Here is a 14,575-nt window from a genome sequence, read left to right on the forward strand (position 1 = left end):
CAGTCTGGGGATTCTACTGATTCCCCTTGGCTATGTTGAGGAACTTCCAGAGAGCAGGGTGGGAGATTTAAATGCTCAGGCTGGGATTTTACCATGCTCCAGGCAATCCCTGAGGAGGTGTGCCCAGGTGGTGAGGGGGAGGCAGGTAAATAGCTGGGGGCATGGGCAGATCAGATCTTCCCCTAGAGCAGTGGTTCTCAACCTGTGGGTCGCGACCCCTTTGGGGGTCGCACGACCCTTTCACAAGGGTCCCCTAAGACCATCAGAAAACACATATTTCCGATGTGTAAAGAGCAGCTACTGTGTAGAAAGCAGCTGCTGTGTTGAAAGCAGCTACTCTGTTAAAAGCAGCTACTGTGTTGAAAGCAGCTACTGTGTTGAAAGCAGCAGTATTGGAGGTAAAACAACACTCATGAATTATGATTACTGGGTAAATAATTTTATGGTTGGGGGTCACCACAACATGCGGAACTGTATTAAAGGGTCACGGCATTAGGAAGGTTGAGAACCAATGCCCTAGAGGAAGGGGGACCATGTGCTTGCTGTGCTGGGGGGGGCTCACTACAAGGGTGGATTTTTTTTTTCTGGAGTTGGGCTTTAAAGCTGAACTTCGGGCCGATATAAATAAATACCCATAAATTCAGTAAAAAAAACCCCATCAAAATGTATATTTAAACACAGATAATGTAAGTGCCTAAATCTGACTTGAAATTAGCCTTGGGAATTACTATATGTGTACAGCAGCACGTTGAATGAGAGAGGGAAAGGTAGCCCTAGGCAGCAGTCACGAGTTCTATAATACTCTATAATAATGTGTTGACAAGGAGCATGTTGATAGGAGGAAAAAGCAAAGTGACAGAGAGGTGAGTTCACCAGTCTGCTCCTACTCCTTTACTGTCCAATCACTGGCTGGGGACAGGGACGTAACCAAGCTGCATTGTATAACTGCAATAGAAAAAAGTGAGGTCACTGACTGTGCTGTGTAAACCTTAGGACTGAAGGGACAGAAATACAAATCTGTAGGTAAAACAGCCCCTATAAATGTATTTCAAGAATGTTCTTATCTGTTTGCCTAGAGTTCAGCTTTTACACTTTAGCATTTACCAAAAACTGGATTATGAATTTTAAGTGACCTGACCCGTTATGATGGCGCTCCCACACGCTCAGTGATGGCAATATTGCTCAGGCTCCATCTGGCCCAAGAGTGTAAAGGTAGTAGCACTCCCTACACTCACTAAACAGCACAAATCACAGACCTGAGCCAGCCTTTGATACCAAGAGGGCCTCAGGACCAGAGCCTTCCCTCATTTTTAGAGGATTAATAAACACACAAATACACAATTGTTGGATTACAATGTTCATGTATTTTGTGCAACAACTACATCAGTATTCAGTAGAGATATATTCTTCAACCAGTAGATGGCAGTGTTTATATGTTTGTAGCTGCATCTATGGTATACTCTTTTCCCTGAATAAGGTTTCCTTTTTCCAGTGAAGCAGAAAAGCACATGTGGACTGTACTCCATCTGTCCTGTAGAGCTATACACAGCATTTCTAACAACAATATTATTTGCTGTTTAGTTGACAGTCTTTTGTCAGTAATGATGACACGTATCCCATTGGTACTTAGAGAGTTAATGTCTCCAAGCGCTGTTTCCCAAGCAGCACATGGCTTCCGGCCAAACTCGCTCCATGTATATATAATGTGAAAAATGTCATTCCCGGGATAATCCTGTCTATCAGGACTAAGAGAAGCGGACGGACGCTGCAGAGGACAACTGTCCCGGGAGGAGGAGGGAGCTCCAAGTGTGTGTTTCCAAGGAGACAATCGGATTTTGCTTCCTTAAATACAGTGGAGGCAGCTATTCTATTGGCTAAGGTAGCCTTTTTTGTGGTGTATCTAAATTAAAAAATATTTTCATAATATATTACAGTTTACGAGAGCTTAGAAGTGGTGGCGCATTAGTTTTCTTTTTTCAGGCTAAAAACATTTTCAGCAGGTACAGACTATACCTGGTGATCTTGCCAGAAATGCAGTGTATGTCTGTGCAGTGTAAATTCCTGTGAGCGTAAATGAAAGCACAAATAATCTTATCTTTAGCGTGTAAACTACCAATCCCATCAACCCGCCATGTAATGGATTTGAGCGGACTTGTTTGAAGTCCAGCCTGTATAACAAGCATGGCTGCCCCCATAGATACAATGGAGAAAAGAGCGTAGCCTCGAAAAAACAAGTGTGTTAATCGCAATATTACCTGGAGAAAATAACTGAGAGTGACAATAAACCTTCATTTTTTTTAAATTAAAATAATAAACATGTTATACTTACCTGCTCTGTGCAATAGTTTTGCACAGAGCAGCCCGATCCTCTTCCTCTGGGGTCCCGCTGTCAGTGCTCTTGGCTTCTCCTCTTTGGGGAGTGCCCCCATAGCAAGCCCCAGCCCGGGCAGCTGGGCCCCATCCCCTCAGTCTCCCTCATCACAGCATTTAATTGACAGCAGTGGGAGCCAATGACTCCAACTTCTATCAATCTGCCCAGTGAGGAGGGAGACAACAGTGATCGGGATTGGGTTTGGGAACGTATAAGTGGGGGGCTGGGGGGATCCTTAATGCATAGAATGTAAAGGATTTAGAACCACTTTAATGCAGCCCCCACATCTAAGGACTAGTAAACTGCAATACTGTCCAACAATGAAAGCATGCTTTACTGCAAACTACCTGAGAGACTGGGAACCGGTGCTCTGGCCCAAATGCCTTTGGAGTGTAGCAATAATCCTCTAATACAATGAAGCTGGCTACTCGGTAACATCCATTGCATCAATTCTTTATTGGTTGCATAGCAGGATACAGCAATAACACTCTAATGATTACTCAGACTACTACTACTTATGAAGGCTTTGGACGAAACGCGTTAGTTGGTGTTGCAGTATCCTGCCATGTAGGAGAATTGATGCAATGGATGTTACCAAGTAGCCGATTTCAGTGTATTAGTAAATATATTACATTTTTGTTTTAGATACACTTTGCGTTTGCAAAGATCCAGTGACATTTTTAAAATGGAAAAAGAAACAAGGAGTGAGAAAAACATGAATTCAAGATTTCCCCATTAAAATGTGGTGTTACATTACTATAACACATAGTTTTATTATATGTTTTATACAAAAAAATATACAAAACCAACACCATAAAATCCCAACTCATTATAAACCAGACAATGCTGTTCTGGACTTCCCTGTAGCTCGGATTCCACCCTTCCCCTATCTGGATGTCCTCTAACATGTTTTTTAAACACAAACTCAATGGCCTCCTAAAAGACAAACCTGGCCCTCCTTGGGGTAAGTTGCTCTGCCTTGACAAATTAAAGTGGAACTCTGACCATAAAAAAACACAAACAACACAGAGGTCCACCTGTTCAATTAGTTGGTAACACAAGTTGCTAATCAGCCAATCACATGGCAGCAACTCAATGCATTTAGGCACCTAGACGTGGTGAAGATGACCTGCTGAAGTTCAAACCAAGCATCAGGGTTGGGAACAAAGAGGATTTAAGTGGCTTTGAACATGCCATGGTTGTTGGTGCCAGAAGGGCTGGTCTGAGTATTTCAAAACCTGCTGATCTACTTGGATTTTCATGCACAACCATCTCTAGGGCTTACAGTGAATGGTCCGAAAAAAAAGAGAAAATATCCAGTGAGCGGCAGTTGTGTGGAGGAAAGTGTCTTGTTGACGTCAGAGGAGAATGGGCATACTGGTTTGAGCTGATAGAAAGGCAACAGTAACTCAAATAACCACTTGTTTCAACCAAAATATGCAAAATACCATCTCTGAACACACAACACATTGAACCTTGAAGCAGATGAGCTACAGCAGCAGAAGACCACACCGGGTGCCACTCCTGTCAGCTAAGAACAGAAAACAGAGGCTACAATTCATGCAAGCTCACCAAGACTGCACAATAGAACATTAGAAAAACGTTGCCTGGTCTGATGAGCCCTGATATCAGCTGCAACATTCAGATGGTAGGGTCAGAATTTGGCATAAACAACATGAAAGCATGGATCCATCCTGCCTTGTATCAATGGTTCAGGCTGGTGGTGGTGTAATGGTGTGGGGGATATTTTCTTGGCACACGTTGGGCCCCTTAGTACCAATTGAGCATTTTTTAAACGCCACGGCCTACCTGAGTATTGTTGCTGACCATGTCCATCCCTTTATGACTCCAGTGTCCCCATCTTCTGATGGATACTTCCAGCAGGATAATGCACCGTGTCACAAAGCTCAAATCATCTCAAACTGGTTTCTTGAACCTGACAATGAGATCACTGTACTCCAATGACCTCCACAGCCACATCTCAATCCAATAGAGCACCTTTGGGATGTGGTGGAATGGGAACTTTGCATCATGGATGTGCAGCCGACAAATTTGCAGCAACTGCGTGATGCTATCATGTCAATATGGACCAAAATCTCTGAGGAATATTTCCAACACCTTGTTGAATCTATGCTATGAAGAATGAGGGCAGTTTTGAATGCAAAAGAGGATCCAACCCGGTACTAGCAAGATGTACCTAATAAAGTGGTCATGAGTGTATATTCCAGCTGTTTTTGATGTTGGCCTTCAATGATACAGACTTTCAATTGCCAATATCCTCTTTCTATACTTTTAATCATTATTAGTAGTTACTAGTAGTGTCTCAGTCTGTATTAAACGTAACTGTATACCATCCCATCAGGATCAATCGATGGGAAGCAATATAGGCACATACTGTATTTGGTGAACAGAGAAATGCGTACATGAATACAGTGGAGGGAGTGACAGCCTTAAAACAAGTCTGTAATTTTTAAAGTGTATGTAAATGCATTTTTTTTTGTTTTGGATAGAACAGGAAAGGGTAGATCCTCTGCCAAGTTTTTATTACTGTATAAAAAGTGTAATGAGAGCGCCAGACCAAAGATCAAAGAGTCCACAATCTTTTTAAAATTGTTGTTAATTCATAACAAGAAAATATAAAACATCCACTGTGTTTCATGTTTTATATTTTATAGTTATGAAATAACAACAATATTAAAAGATTTGGGGCTCTTTGATCTTTGTCTGGCATGCTAATTAGACTTTTTACATGTGGAACCTAAACTCCGGGTCCCTTAGTTAAGAGGTGCCCAAGTTTTGTTGAGTGCGGCCTCATTGGAGCCACTGCGACCCGTATGAATATGACTGATTTCCTACAACCATGAACTACTGATAAATCAAATCCAGAGACTCATTTACACATGTTTCAAGTTTTTATTACTGTCTGTGTCTCTGCCAAGGAGATTCAACCTCACTTTGTGGGATGAGAGGAGACATAAAGCCTGTCGATGAAACGAATGGCAAAGGCGTCCAGTGTGGTGTGTCTAAGGATGGGTCAGGGACATCAAGTTACACAAACATCAAATAGCTTTATTTCACCAAAAAAACATTTCCTGGCTATAACTTGCCATTTTTTCAGTTTGTAGTGATATATAAATGTTTGATGTTTTTTGGTTTACTCTTCTAACGCTTCTAAACTGAGAAATGTCCAAAAAATTTTTATCATCAGAAATGGAGGAAGTGGCAAGTTACATCCACAAAATGTGTCTTTTGGTGAAAAAAAGTTATTTGATGTTTGTCTAACTTGATGACTCTAACCCATCCTTTGACACACTACGCTGGGCACCTCTGGTATTCGTTTCACTAATGGGCTTTTTACCTCATATCATCTTACCAGTTCAATACACACCTGAGAAACTAGACAGGATTTAGGATTAGGACCCCCACAGCATTGAGAGTAACCAATTTCACCCCACGTGGAGACGGCACTTTTTCTCTACCTGTGTTCACGGAAAGTTGCATAGTTCTACCTGCCTGAGTAACCGCAACCTTACCAGATGTAAGTCATTCTCTTTTATTTTTTTTGCTTCTCTTAAATGAGGAAATAACTACATTTAGATACAGTACATACTCTTTCCGATGGATATCACAGACCTTTTTATGGGTCTCCAATCTGCTTTTTCGATCTGACCCCTTGGACCTTTAAGAACCAAAACCCAACCTCACTTTGTACTGGTGAGTACTGCAATTCTGTATATCTCATCAACAGGACACAGATGGCTAAAAAATAAACTGATAGATTTTTGATCCATGCCTACTCCTCCCACGCCCGACTGCAGGACTTTTCCAGGACTTCCCCCATCCTCTGGAACTTACTACCCCAACCCATCAGACTGTCACCTACCCTCCTCACCTTTAGACGCACCCTGCAAACCCATCTCTTCAGGGAAGCCTACCCCGCCCTCACCTAACAGCCGATCTCCTCCTACCACTCCATCCCTCACAGCCACTTCCTCCTGTACCACTATCCCCTCCCTCCTAGATTGTAAGCTCGAAAGAGCAGGGCCCTTGACCCCCTCGTGTATTGTATTGTTACTGTATTGTCTCATGTACTGTCTCCCACTATAATGTACAGCACTGAGCATACCCTTTAGTGCTATATAAATACTGTATAATAATAATACTCTATTCAAAGGTAACAAAAAAGTTTTTTTTTATATACAGTACATATACTTTAAGTCATACATTGGCTACTTCACACAGACTTTTGATTTTTTATTTAAAAGTAAGTGGGAACAGGACAATGACCATGGTTTTGGTGCCCCAAGCAATTTGTATTAATGAAGGTCACATCAGCTGCATAAGATTGGCCATAGATAGAAGTTACTCTCTTCTGATCAGAAATCCTGTGTAAAATCTGTAATTAGTTTGAAGGCACTGAGTCTTTTACCTTACCTGAAACAAAAACATCTGCTGAGCCAGTTTTTCAGCAGTGGGTTAGTAACACAAAAATGCACAAGTCACCTGCCATCTATCGTTCTTGGTGAGAGATCAGTCCACATTTGAACTGCGTGTGCCATCTACTAAAATGCTTCAACGCAAAGTGAAGTTGACTTCAAGATATCAGAAATAGGCTGAACAGGCTCAAAGGGAGAAGGAATAGCTGAACTGTATAGACACTTTCTAAGAAGTGGAAAAATCCCAGTTGAAAAAATAAACCCATCTGAGGCCAGAAAGTCTTGTAATGGATCCTTAATCTACTGATCCATGGGCAAGAGTTGCATTGAAAAGTCAGACTGGAAGACATAACATTTATGGCTACCCCTACTCTCCAAAAGAAATCAAGTACAACTTCAGCCAAGACTTTTTTCACTTTTGGACAGTGGTGAAAGGGTAGGAACTTCTTTTGGGTTGTCAGCCCTGAAACTTGTAACTTTAAAACAAGTCAGCAGCTCCCATATTTCTATTCTGACAGGTTCTCTTTGTGAGTGTTAGCATTGTTTTCTGACCTAAGAGTCATACCACAGACATCACTCTGATCTCCCAACATCATCCAGGACATTTTTTTTCCTTTTAAAGATTAAATTTGTCTGGCGGTGTGGTCTAATATATAAGTTTACACAAAGACATCTTAATGGAAATAAGTCATGCACTAATCTATAAATAGGCTTGTTGGAGCATGGCATTGGGAAATATTTGTAGAAATCTTCGGGAATCTAGTCGCGGTTCCATAGCTACGGTGTCGGTAAAAACAAACAGCACAACAAACCGTCATGAGTCAAAATATTTGATTAATTGGGCCGCTGGCAGGATATGACATCCATGTTTGGCCTTCAGAAACAATTCTCATCAGCTGCAGAAGATGACACAAAGACCGAAGAGAGGACGAAGACTGATTCCTTTACTATACACTAGTGTGATGTCCGGTAGAAGATCATCCAGTGCCTATATGCACTGTAACCAGGTCAATTCTACCTTCTTGTTGATAAAGTCAAGTTAGGCATTGTTAGGTGTAATTGGGGACCAAGGAGGGCATAATCAGTAGAGGACAATGATGGCATAGTTAGAGGGATCAGGTCATAGACATTACGCTGAGGATCTTGAGAGTACACCACAGTGTGTATATGAGTTTAGGGACTTAATAGTGGCCTGCCAGACTATGAAGACACTATGAAGGAAAGTTATTTACCTGTGGAAGTGCCTGAACAACGGTATCCAGTAGAGCGCGCATCCCAGTTGCCATCTTCAACAGTTTCAGCACTGCAAAGGCAAAGAGATTTTTGTAGATAAGTAAATATTTACTCACTGATACATGGTATCTTAGAATAAAGTCATAAGGACACTTTGTATTCTAGATCAATCAATGGCATGCAGACCTGTGGTAATCTATACCAGGAGTCTACAAACCTTTTAAACAAAGGGTCAGTTTATTGTCCCTCAAACTTTAGGGAGCTGGACTGTGATCAGTGGGAAGAGAAAATGCCCGTGTCAGTGGGAGAAACAATGTCTCAGGCTTGATGGTGAGTGGAGAAAAACAAATGTATAGCAGCTGTCATCAGTAGGAGAAACAGTGCCACATCGTTGGTATCAGTGGAAGGAATAGTACCCCATCATTGGTGTCAGTGGGAGGAATATTGCCCCATTGTTGGTATTACTTTGAGAACCAGTGTGCCATCGCTGGTGTCAGTGGGAGGAATAGTGCCCCATATTAGTGGAAGGAATAGTGGGCCATCATTGGTATCAGTGGGAGGAAAGGTACCCCATTTTTGGTATTGGTGGGAGCAATAGTTCCCCTATTGTTGGTATCAGTGGGAGGAATATTATCCCATCTGTGGTGCCAGTGGCAGCAATAATGTTCCATGGTTTACATCAGTGGGAGGAATAAACCCCATTGTTGGTGTTAGAGGAAGGAATTTTGTCCCATTTTTTGCATCAGTGGGAGGAATTATGCTCCACTAATAGTGACAGTGGAAGGAATGGTGCCCGATATTAGTGGAAGGAATAGTGCGCCATCATTGGTATCAGTGGGAGGAAAGGTACCCCATTTTTGGTATTGGTGGGAGCAATAGTTCCCCTATTGTTGGTATCAGTGGGAGGAATATTATCCCATCTTTGGTGCCAGTGGCAGCAATAATGTTCCATGGTTTACATCAGTGGGAGGAATAAACCCCATTGTTGGTGTTAGAGGAAGGAATTTTGTCCCATTTTTTGTATCAGTGGGAGGAATTATGCTCCACTAATGGTGACAGTGGAAGGAATGGTGCTTCATCATTGATGTTAGTGGGAGGGTACTGCCTCATATCAGTGATTTGAAGTAGTGCCCCAAGGGCCAGATAAAGGCAAGCAAATGGCCACATCTGGCTTGCAGGCTGCAGTTTGGAGTTCACTGATCTATACTATTGGCATTCTGAAACTTGGTAATCTATACCAATGGCATGCTGACACTTGGCATTTCAGACCAATGGCATAGAAACATGTAATATTTCAGTTTGGAGTTCACTGATCTATGCTAATGACATTCTGACACTTGGCAATCTATACCAATGGCACAATGACATTTGGCATTGCAGACCAATGGCACACTGACACTTGCTGTTTCAGACCAAAGGCATGGGAACACTTGGTATTTCACACCAATGGCACACTGACACTTGACATTTCAGACCAATGGCATAGGGTAATTTAGACCAGGCAATGATATTTGGAATCACAAACCAATGCTCCAGTGATACTCGGTATCCTAGAATCGTGCCACACTGACTCTGTAGCCCTCGCTGACAGGTGGGGCTTATGATATTCTGTCACATATTGACCACATGGAACATGAGTTCCTAATCTGACCTACTATCAACTGTTCTTACAAAGGTAGATGCATAAACGTCATGTGCCTGTCTGTATGTGTCAGACTTATCATAAAAAGTTCAACTTTTTTCATCTGATTTTGGGACTGATTGGCCAAAAGCAAATCAAGTGAAGGTAATGTTATACATAATGCCACCACTATACTAAGGTACATGTTGGTGTTCTTACCTCGAGCAATCCTCAACACTCTCATAATGCGAATGATGGTAGGGTTGATGGGAAGGGAGGCATTGATCTCTATCTCCTCCAGTGTTATCCCCATGATGGAGAGAAGAACGATAGCCAGATCCAGCTGATTCCACCTGCCAGATAAGAAGGATCTTTACCCCATGTGAAAAGCACAGATGTCCTTCAAACATTCATTATTCAATCAGTCCAATAGTCATTTCTGGTTAAAGCTGAACTCCAGGCAGATATACAAGACACAAACGAATGCTGCTCTGTATGCATTAATATTCCATTAACTGCATTTTTTTGTCATTTCAATTCAAGCAGTGTAAGTACCTGAATTTGACTTAGTATGAGCCTCAACTGTACAGCAGAGCTTAGAATGGCAAAGGAATATGCAGCACAAGGAGCAGATTTTTTCTTTTTTGCAGTGCGTGTGTCTTAACAAAGAACATGTTGATGGGGGGAGAGAGCAGATTGAGTATGGATTCACACATGTGCTGTGCAAATTGAAGCTCAGTTTTCACAGTTAATTGACAAAGTAGTTGTTCAGCGGTTCAGGAAAAGTTTAGATCAGGATAAGGTCAGGATTTTATAAAATTCACAACTGATGACATGAGCAATTGAGAAGCGTTCCCATAGAAGTCAATGAGCCTGAATTCACACCTGAGCAGAACAGCACTGTTCAGAAAAGTGACAGGACTCTTTTTCAGTTCGCACTGAATCTGCACTCGGGTTGCACCACAAATACAGTTGTGTTCAAAATAATAGCAGTGTGTTGAAAAAAGTGAATAAAGCTCAAAATCCTTCTAATAGGTTTTATTTCCATACACACAAATGCATTGGGAACACGACACATTCTATTCCAAATCAAAACATGAAGAAAAATATATCAAATTTGTGTTGTTCCTCTAAAAAAATTTAAGAAAACTGAATATTAGACTGTTCAAAAAAATAGCCGTGTTTGTATTCTTCTTTACAAACTCAAACATTCACTATATAAACTGAGAAATGTTTGAAGATTTTGCTTTCCTTTGACTCACTTCATGAATATTTGGTTGTAGTCGCACTGTTTCTGAGAACTGCTGTACATCTGTGTTGCATGGAGTCAACCAACTTCTGGCCCCTGTGATCAGGTATTCCAGCCCAGGATGATTGGACCACATTCCACAGTTCTTCTCTATTTCTTGGTTTTGCCTCAGAAACTGCATTTTTTATGTCACCCCACAAGTTTTCTATTGGATTAAGATCCGGGGATTGGGCTGGCCACTCCATAACGTCAATCTTGTTGGTCTGGAACCAAGATGTTGCACGTTTACTGGTGTGTTTGGGGTCGTTGTCTTGTTGGAACACCCATTTCAAGGGCATTTCCTCTTCAGCATAAGGCAGCATGACCTCTTCAAGTATTCTGATGTATTCAAACTGATCCATGATCCCTGGTATGCGATAAATAGGCCCAACACCGTAGTATGAGAAACATCCCCATATCATGATGCTTGCACCACCATGCTTCACTGTCTTCACAGTGTACTGTGGCTTGAATTCAGTGTTTGGGGGTCGTCTGACAAACTGTCTCTGGCCACTAGACCCAAAAAGAACAATCTTACTTTCATCAGTCCACAAAATGTTGCCTCATTTCTCTTTAGGCCAGTCAATGTGCTCTTTGGCAAATTGTAACCTCTTCAGCACGTCTTTTTTCCAACAGTGGGACTTTGCGGGGGCTTCTTGCAGATAGCTTGGCTTCACATAGGTGTCTTCTAATTGTAACAGTCCTCACAGGGAACGTCACACCTTCTTTCATCTTCTTTCATCTTCCTGGAGCTGATTGTTGGCTGAGTCCGCGCCATTTTGGCTATTCTTCTATCCATTCCAATGGTAGTTTTTTGCTTTCTTCCATGTCTTTCAGGTTTTGGTTGTCATTTTAAAGCATTTGCGATCATTTTAGCTGAGCAGCCTATCATTTTCTGCACTTCTTTATATGTTTTCCCCTCTCCAATCAACTTTTTAATCAAGGTACGCTGTTCTTCTGAACAATGTCTGAAACTATCCATTTTCCTCAGAATTTCAGAGAGAAATGCACTGTAACCAGCATGTACAACATTTGCTGCCTTCCTTCCTGAAATAAGGGAAATAATTGCCACCTGTTTTTCAAAGAATGAATGACCTCACTAATAGAACTCCACACTGCTATTATTTTGAACATGCCCCTTTCAATGAGTGATTCAATGACACAGAATCAGCAGCATGCATGTCATGACTGTTGGGTCTGTTGGATTTCTATTACTCTACTACACCTGCTAGTAAATTATTTGCCATGTAGAAATATCATTTCTACCAAAAAAGTGATTGATCCGGTTAGTGATGTCTGACTGCTATTATTTTGAACACAACTGTATGTCAACAGGAACAATAGAAAGCAATGTTGTTTCACATGTCATGTGAATTGTATGCGGTTCAAAATGCATCTAATATGCATATATGTGATCTGGCTCTGGCAGAGAAAAAAAGTTCATCAGTCTGCTTTTTCTCCTTTCATTGACTAGTTGCAGGGTGAAGTAGAGACAAGATCTGTAAATGTTACTTGACTACAACAGAGAAAATTCAGGTAAGACAGGACTGTGCTGTATGGCAATGTGAATCTCAGGACAGGTAAACAACTCTCTTATATGTATTAAATCTGTGTATTTAATCACCTTAAAGGAGCTCTTTAGGCAACACACAAGCTTCAGTAAAGTGAAAAGCTGTTAAACTTTGACCTTGTACTGTATATACAACTTTGCCCATGATAGTTTCATTATCACTGGAACACTGCAAGGCCATGGTGCTAAACACTAGGCTTTCATTATGCTTTCCACTTTCCTTCTCTAAAGAGCTGTTGCAATACATTGTTCATGTATTTTTGTGCAGCAACTACAGTTATATTCTTCAGCCAGTAGACGGCAGTGTTTATACGTTTTTAGCTGTGTCTATGATAAACTCTATGTCTTTTTTCTGTCATAAAATTCCTGTTTCCTGTTAGCAGAGAAGCAACAGATAAACTCATGTGCACTGTGCACTGTCTGTTCTGTAGGACTATATACAGTCATTTCTAAAAGGTTATGGACCCAGCGCCGGACAGAGACTCCCCCAGACACCTAATCATAGCCTGCTACAGCAAAAGCAGTGCAAGATATAGCAACAGAAAAATTGCAAAAGAATAGAAGAAAATGGCCAGCAACACAGCTGCAACAAATTCATTTGCAAATCTGACAAACCAGAATTACCAGTCTTGGAAATTCAAGATGAAAATTCTGCTAATAAGAGAAGGTACATGGAAATGTTTAAATGAAGTCAAGTCAGAACACATCTCAGATGAGTGGATAGAGAAATACCAGAAAGCTCTTTTTCTGCACTTCTTTATATGTTTTCCCCTCTCCAATCAACTTTTTAATCAAGGTACGCTGTTCTTCTGAACAAAGTCAGAAACGATCCATTTTCCTCAGAAATTCAGAGAGAAATGCACTGTAACCAGCATGTACAACATTTGCTGCCTACCTTCCTTAAATAAGGGCAATAATTGCCACCTGTTTTTCAAAGAATGAATGACCTCACTAATAGAACTCCACACTGCTATTATTTTGAACATGCCCCTTTCAATTAGTGATTCAATTACACAGAATCAGCAGCATGCATGTCATGACTGTTAGGTCTGTTGGATTTCTATTAGTCTACTACACCTGCTAGTAAATTATTTTCCATGTAGAAATATAATTTCTACCAAAAACAGTGATTGATCAGGTTAGTGATGTCTGACTGCTATTATTTTGAACACAACTGTATGTCAACAGGCACAATAGAAAGCAATGTTGTTTCACATGTCACGTGAATTGTATGCGGTTCGAAACGCATCTAATATGCATATATGTGATCTGGTTCTGACAGAGAAAAAAGCTCATCAGTCTGCTTTTTCTCCTTGTGTTTAAATGAAGTCAAGTCAGAACACATCTCAGATGAGTGGATAGAGAAAGACCAGAAAGCTTGGAGCACAATCTCTCTTAGCAAAAAAGGTGATCAAATCATAAGGATATTTAAGAGTGAAACTGCTAAAGAAATGTGTGAAGAACTAAAAAGATACATGAAAGAGCTAATCTCAGCAATAAACTGTATTTGATCAGGAAGCTGTACCAAACCAAGCTGATCAAAGGCCAGGATATACAGAATCTCTAACAAGAACACCTGTCCTGTAGTAGAAATGCTAACTCTGAAAGACTATGGCAGAAGAGGTAGACACTTTACTTCTTTTGGTGTATTCTCAATGTCACTGCATTTGTATTTTTTTTTAAATGATTTTTTTTTAACAGCATGTGGGCTAAAAATTGATGGAGTTTTTATCATTAAAATAAGCAATGAATTCATCAACGTTTCATGAATAACTCTTGTATGGCTGAAAGCTGTAATGACTTTGCCCTCTGTGTCAAAAATATAACTAGGTGGGTTTTTGACGTTTTTCTCCTGTCAGGTACATTCATGCACCGTGTTCCTCACTTCCTTTTTAATTTACTTCAGAAGGAACATCTATTAGTATAAATTATATATGGTAATGTTGGTTGCCTTTCAGCAGACCTACACTTAAGTTATGATAATGGTCTTGCTGGGTTGGATAGTGGAAAAACTGCTCCAGGTTTTCTTCAAGCTGAACTCCAGGTACAAAAACTT

General features: G+C 40.8%; 1 protein-coding gene across 4 annotated transcripts in view; it reads right to left on the reverse strand.

Moving 5' to 3' along the window:
• The window catches only part of CACNA1H (calcium voltage-gated channel subunit alpha1 H), a 710,377-nt gene that overhangs the window by 21,361 nt on the left and 674,441 nt on the right, over nt 1–14,575 (reverse strand). For all 4 annotated transcript variants that reach the window (XM_089656030.1, XM_089656029.1, XM_089656027.1 and 1 more), the window contains 2 exons: nt 9,881–10,014; nt 8,040–8,110 (listed from right to left, as the gene is read on the reverse strand). In XM_089656030.1, coding sequence (XP_089512156.1) covers nt 8,040–8,110; nt 9,881–10,014 — 205 coding nt within the window. The remainder of the gene's footprint in view (nt 1–8,039; nt 8,111–9,880; nt 10,015–14,575) is intronic.

Source organism: Staurois parvus, unplaced genomic scaffold (genome assembly GCF_062004578.1).
Source record: "Staurois parvus isolate SC_StPar_1 unplaced genomic scaffold, SC_StPar_1.0 ptg000882l, whole genome shotgun sequence".
Taxonomy (NCBI): Eukaryota; Metazoa; Chordata; class Amphibia; order Anura; family Ranidae; genus Staurois; species Staurois parvus.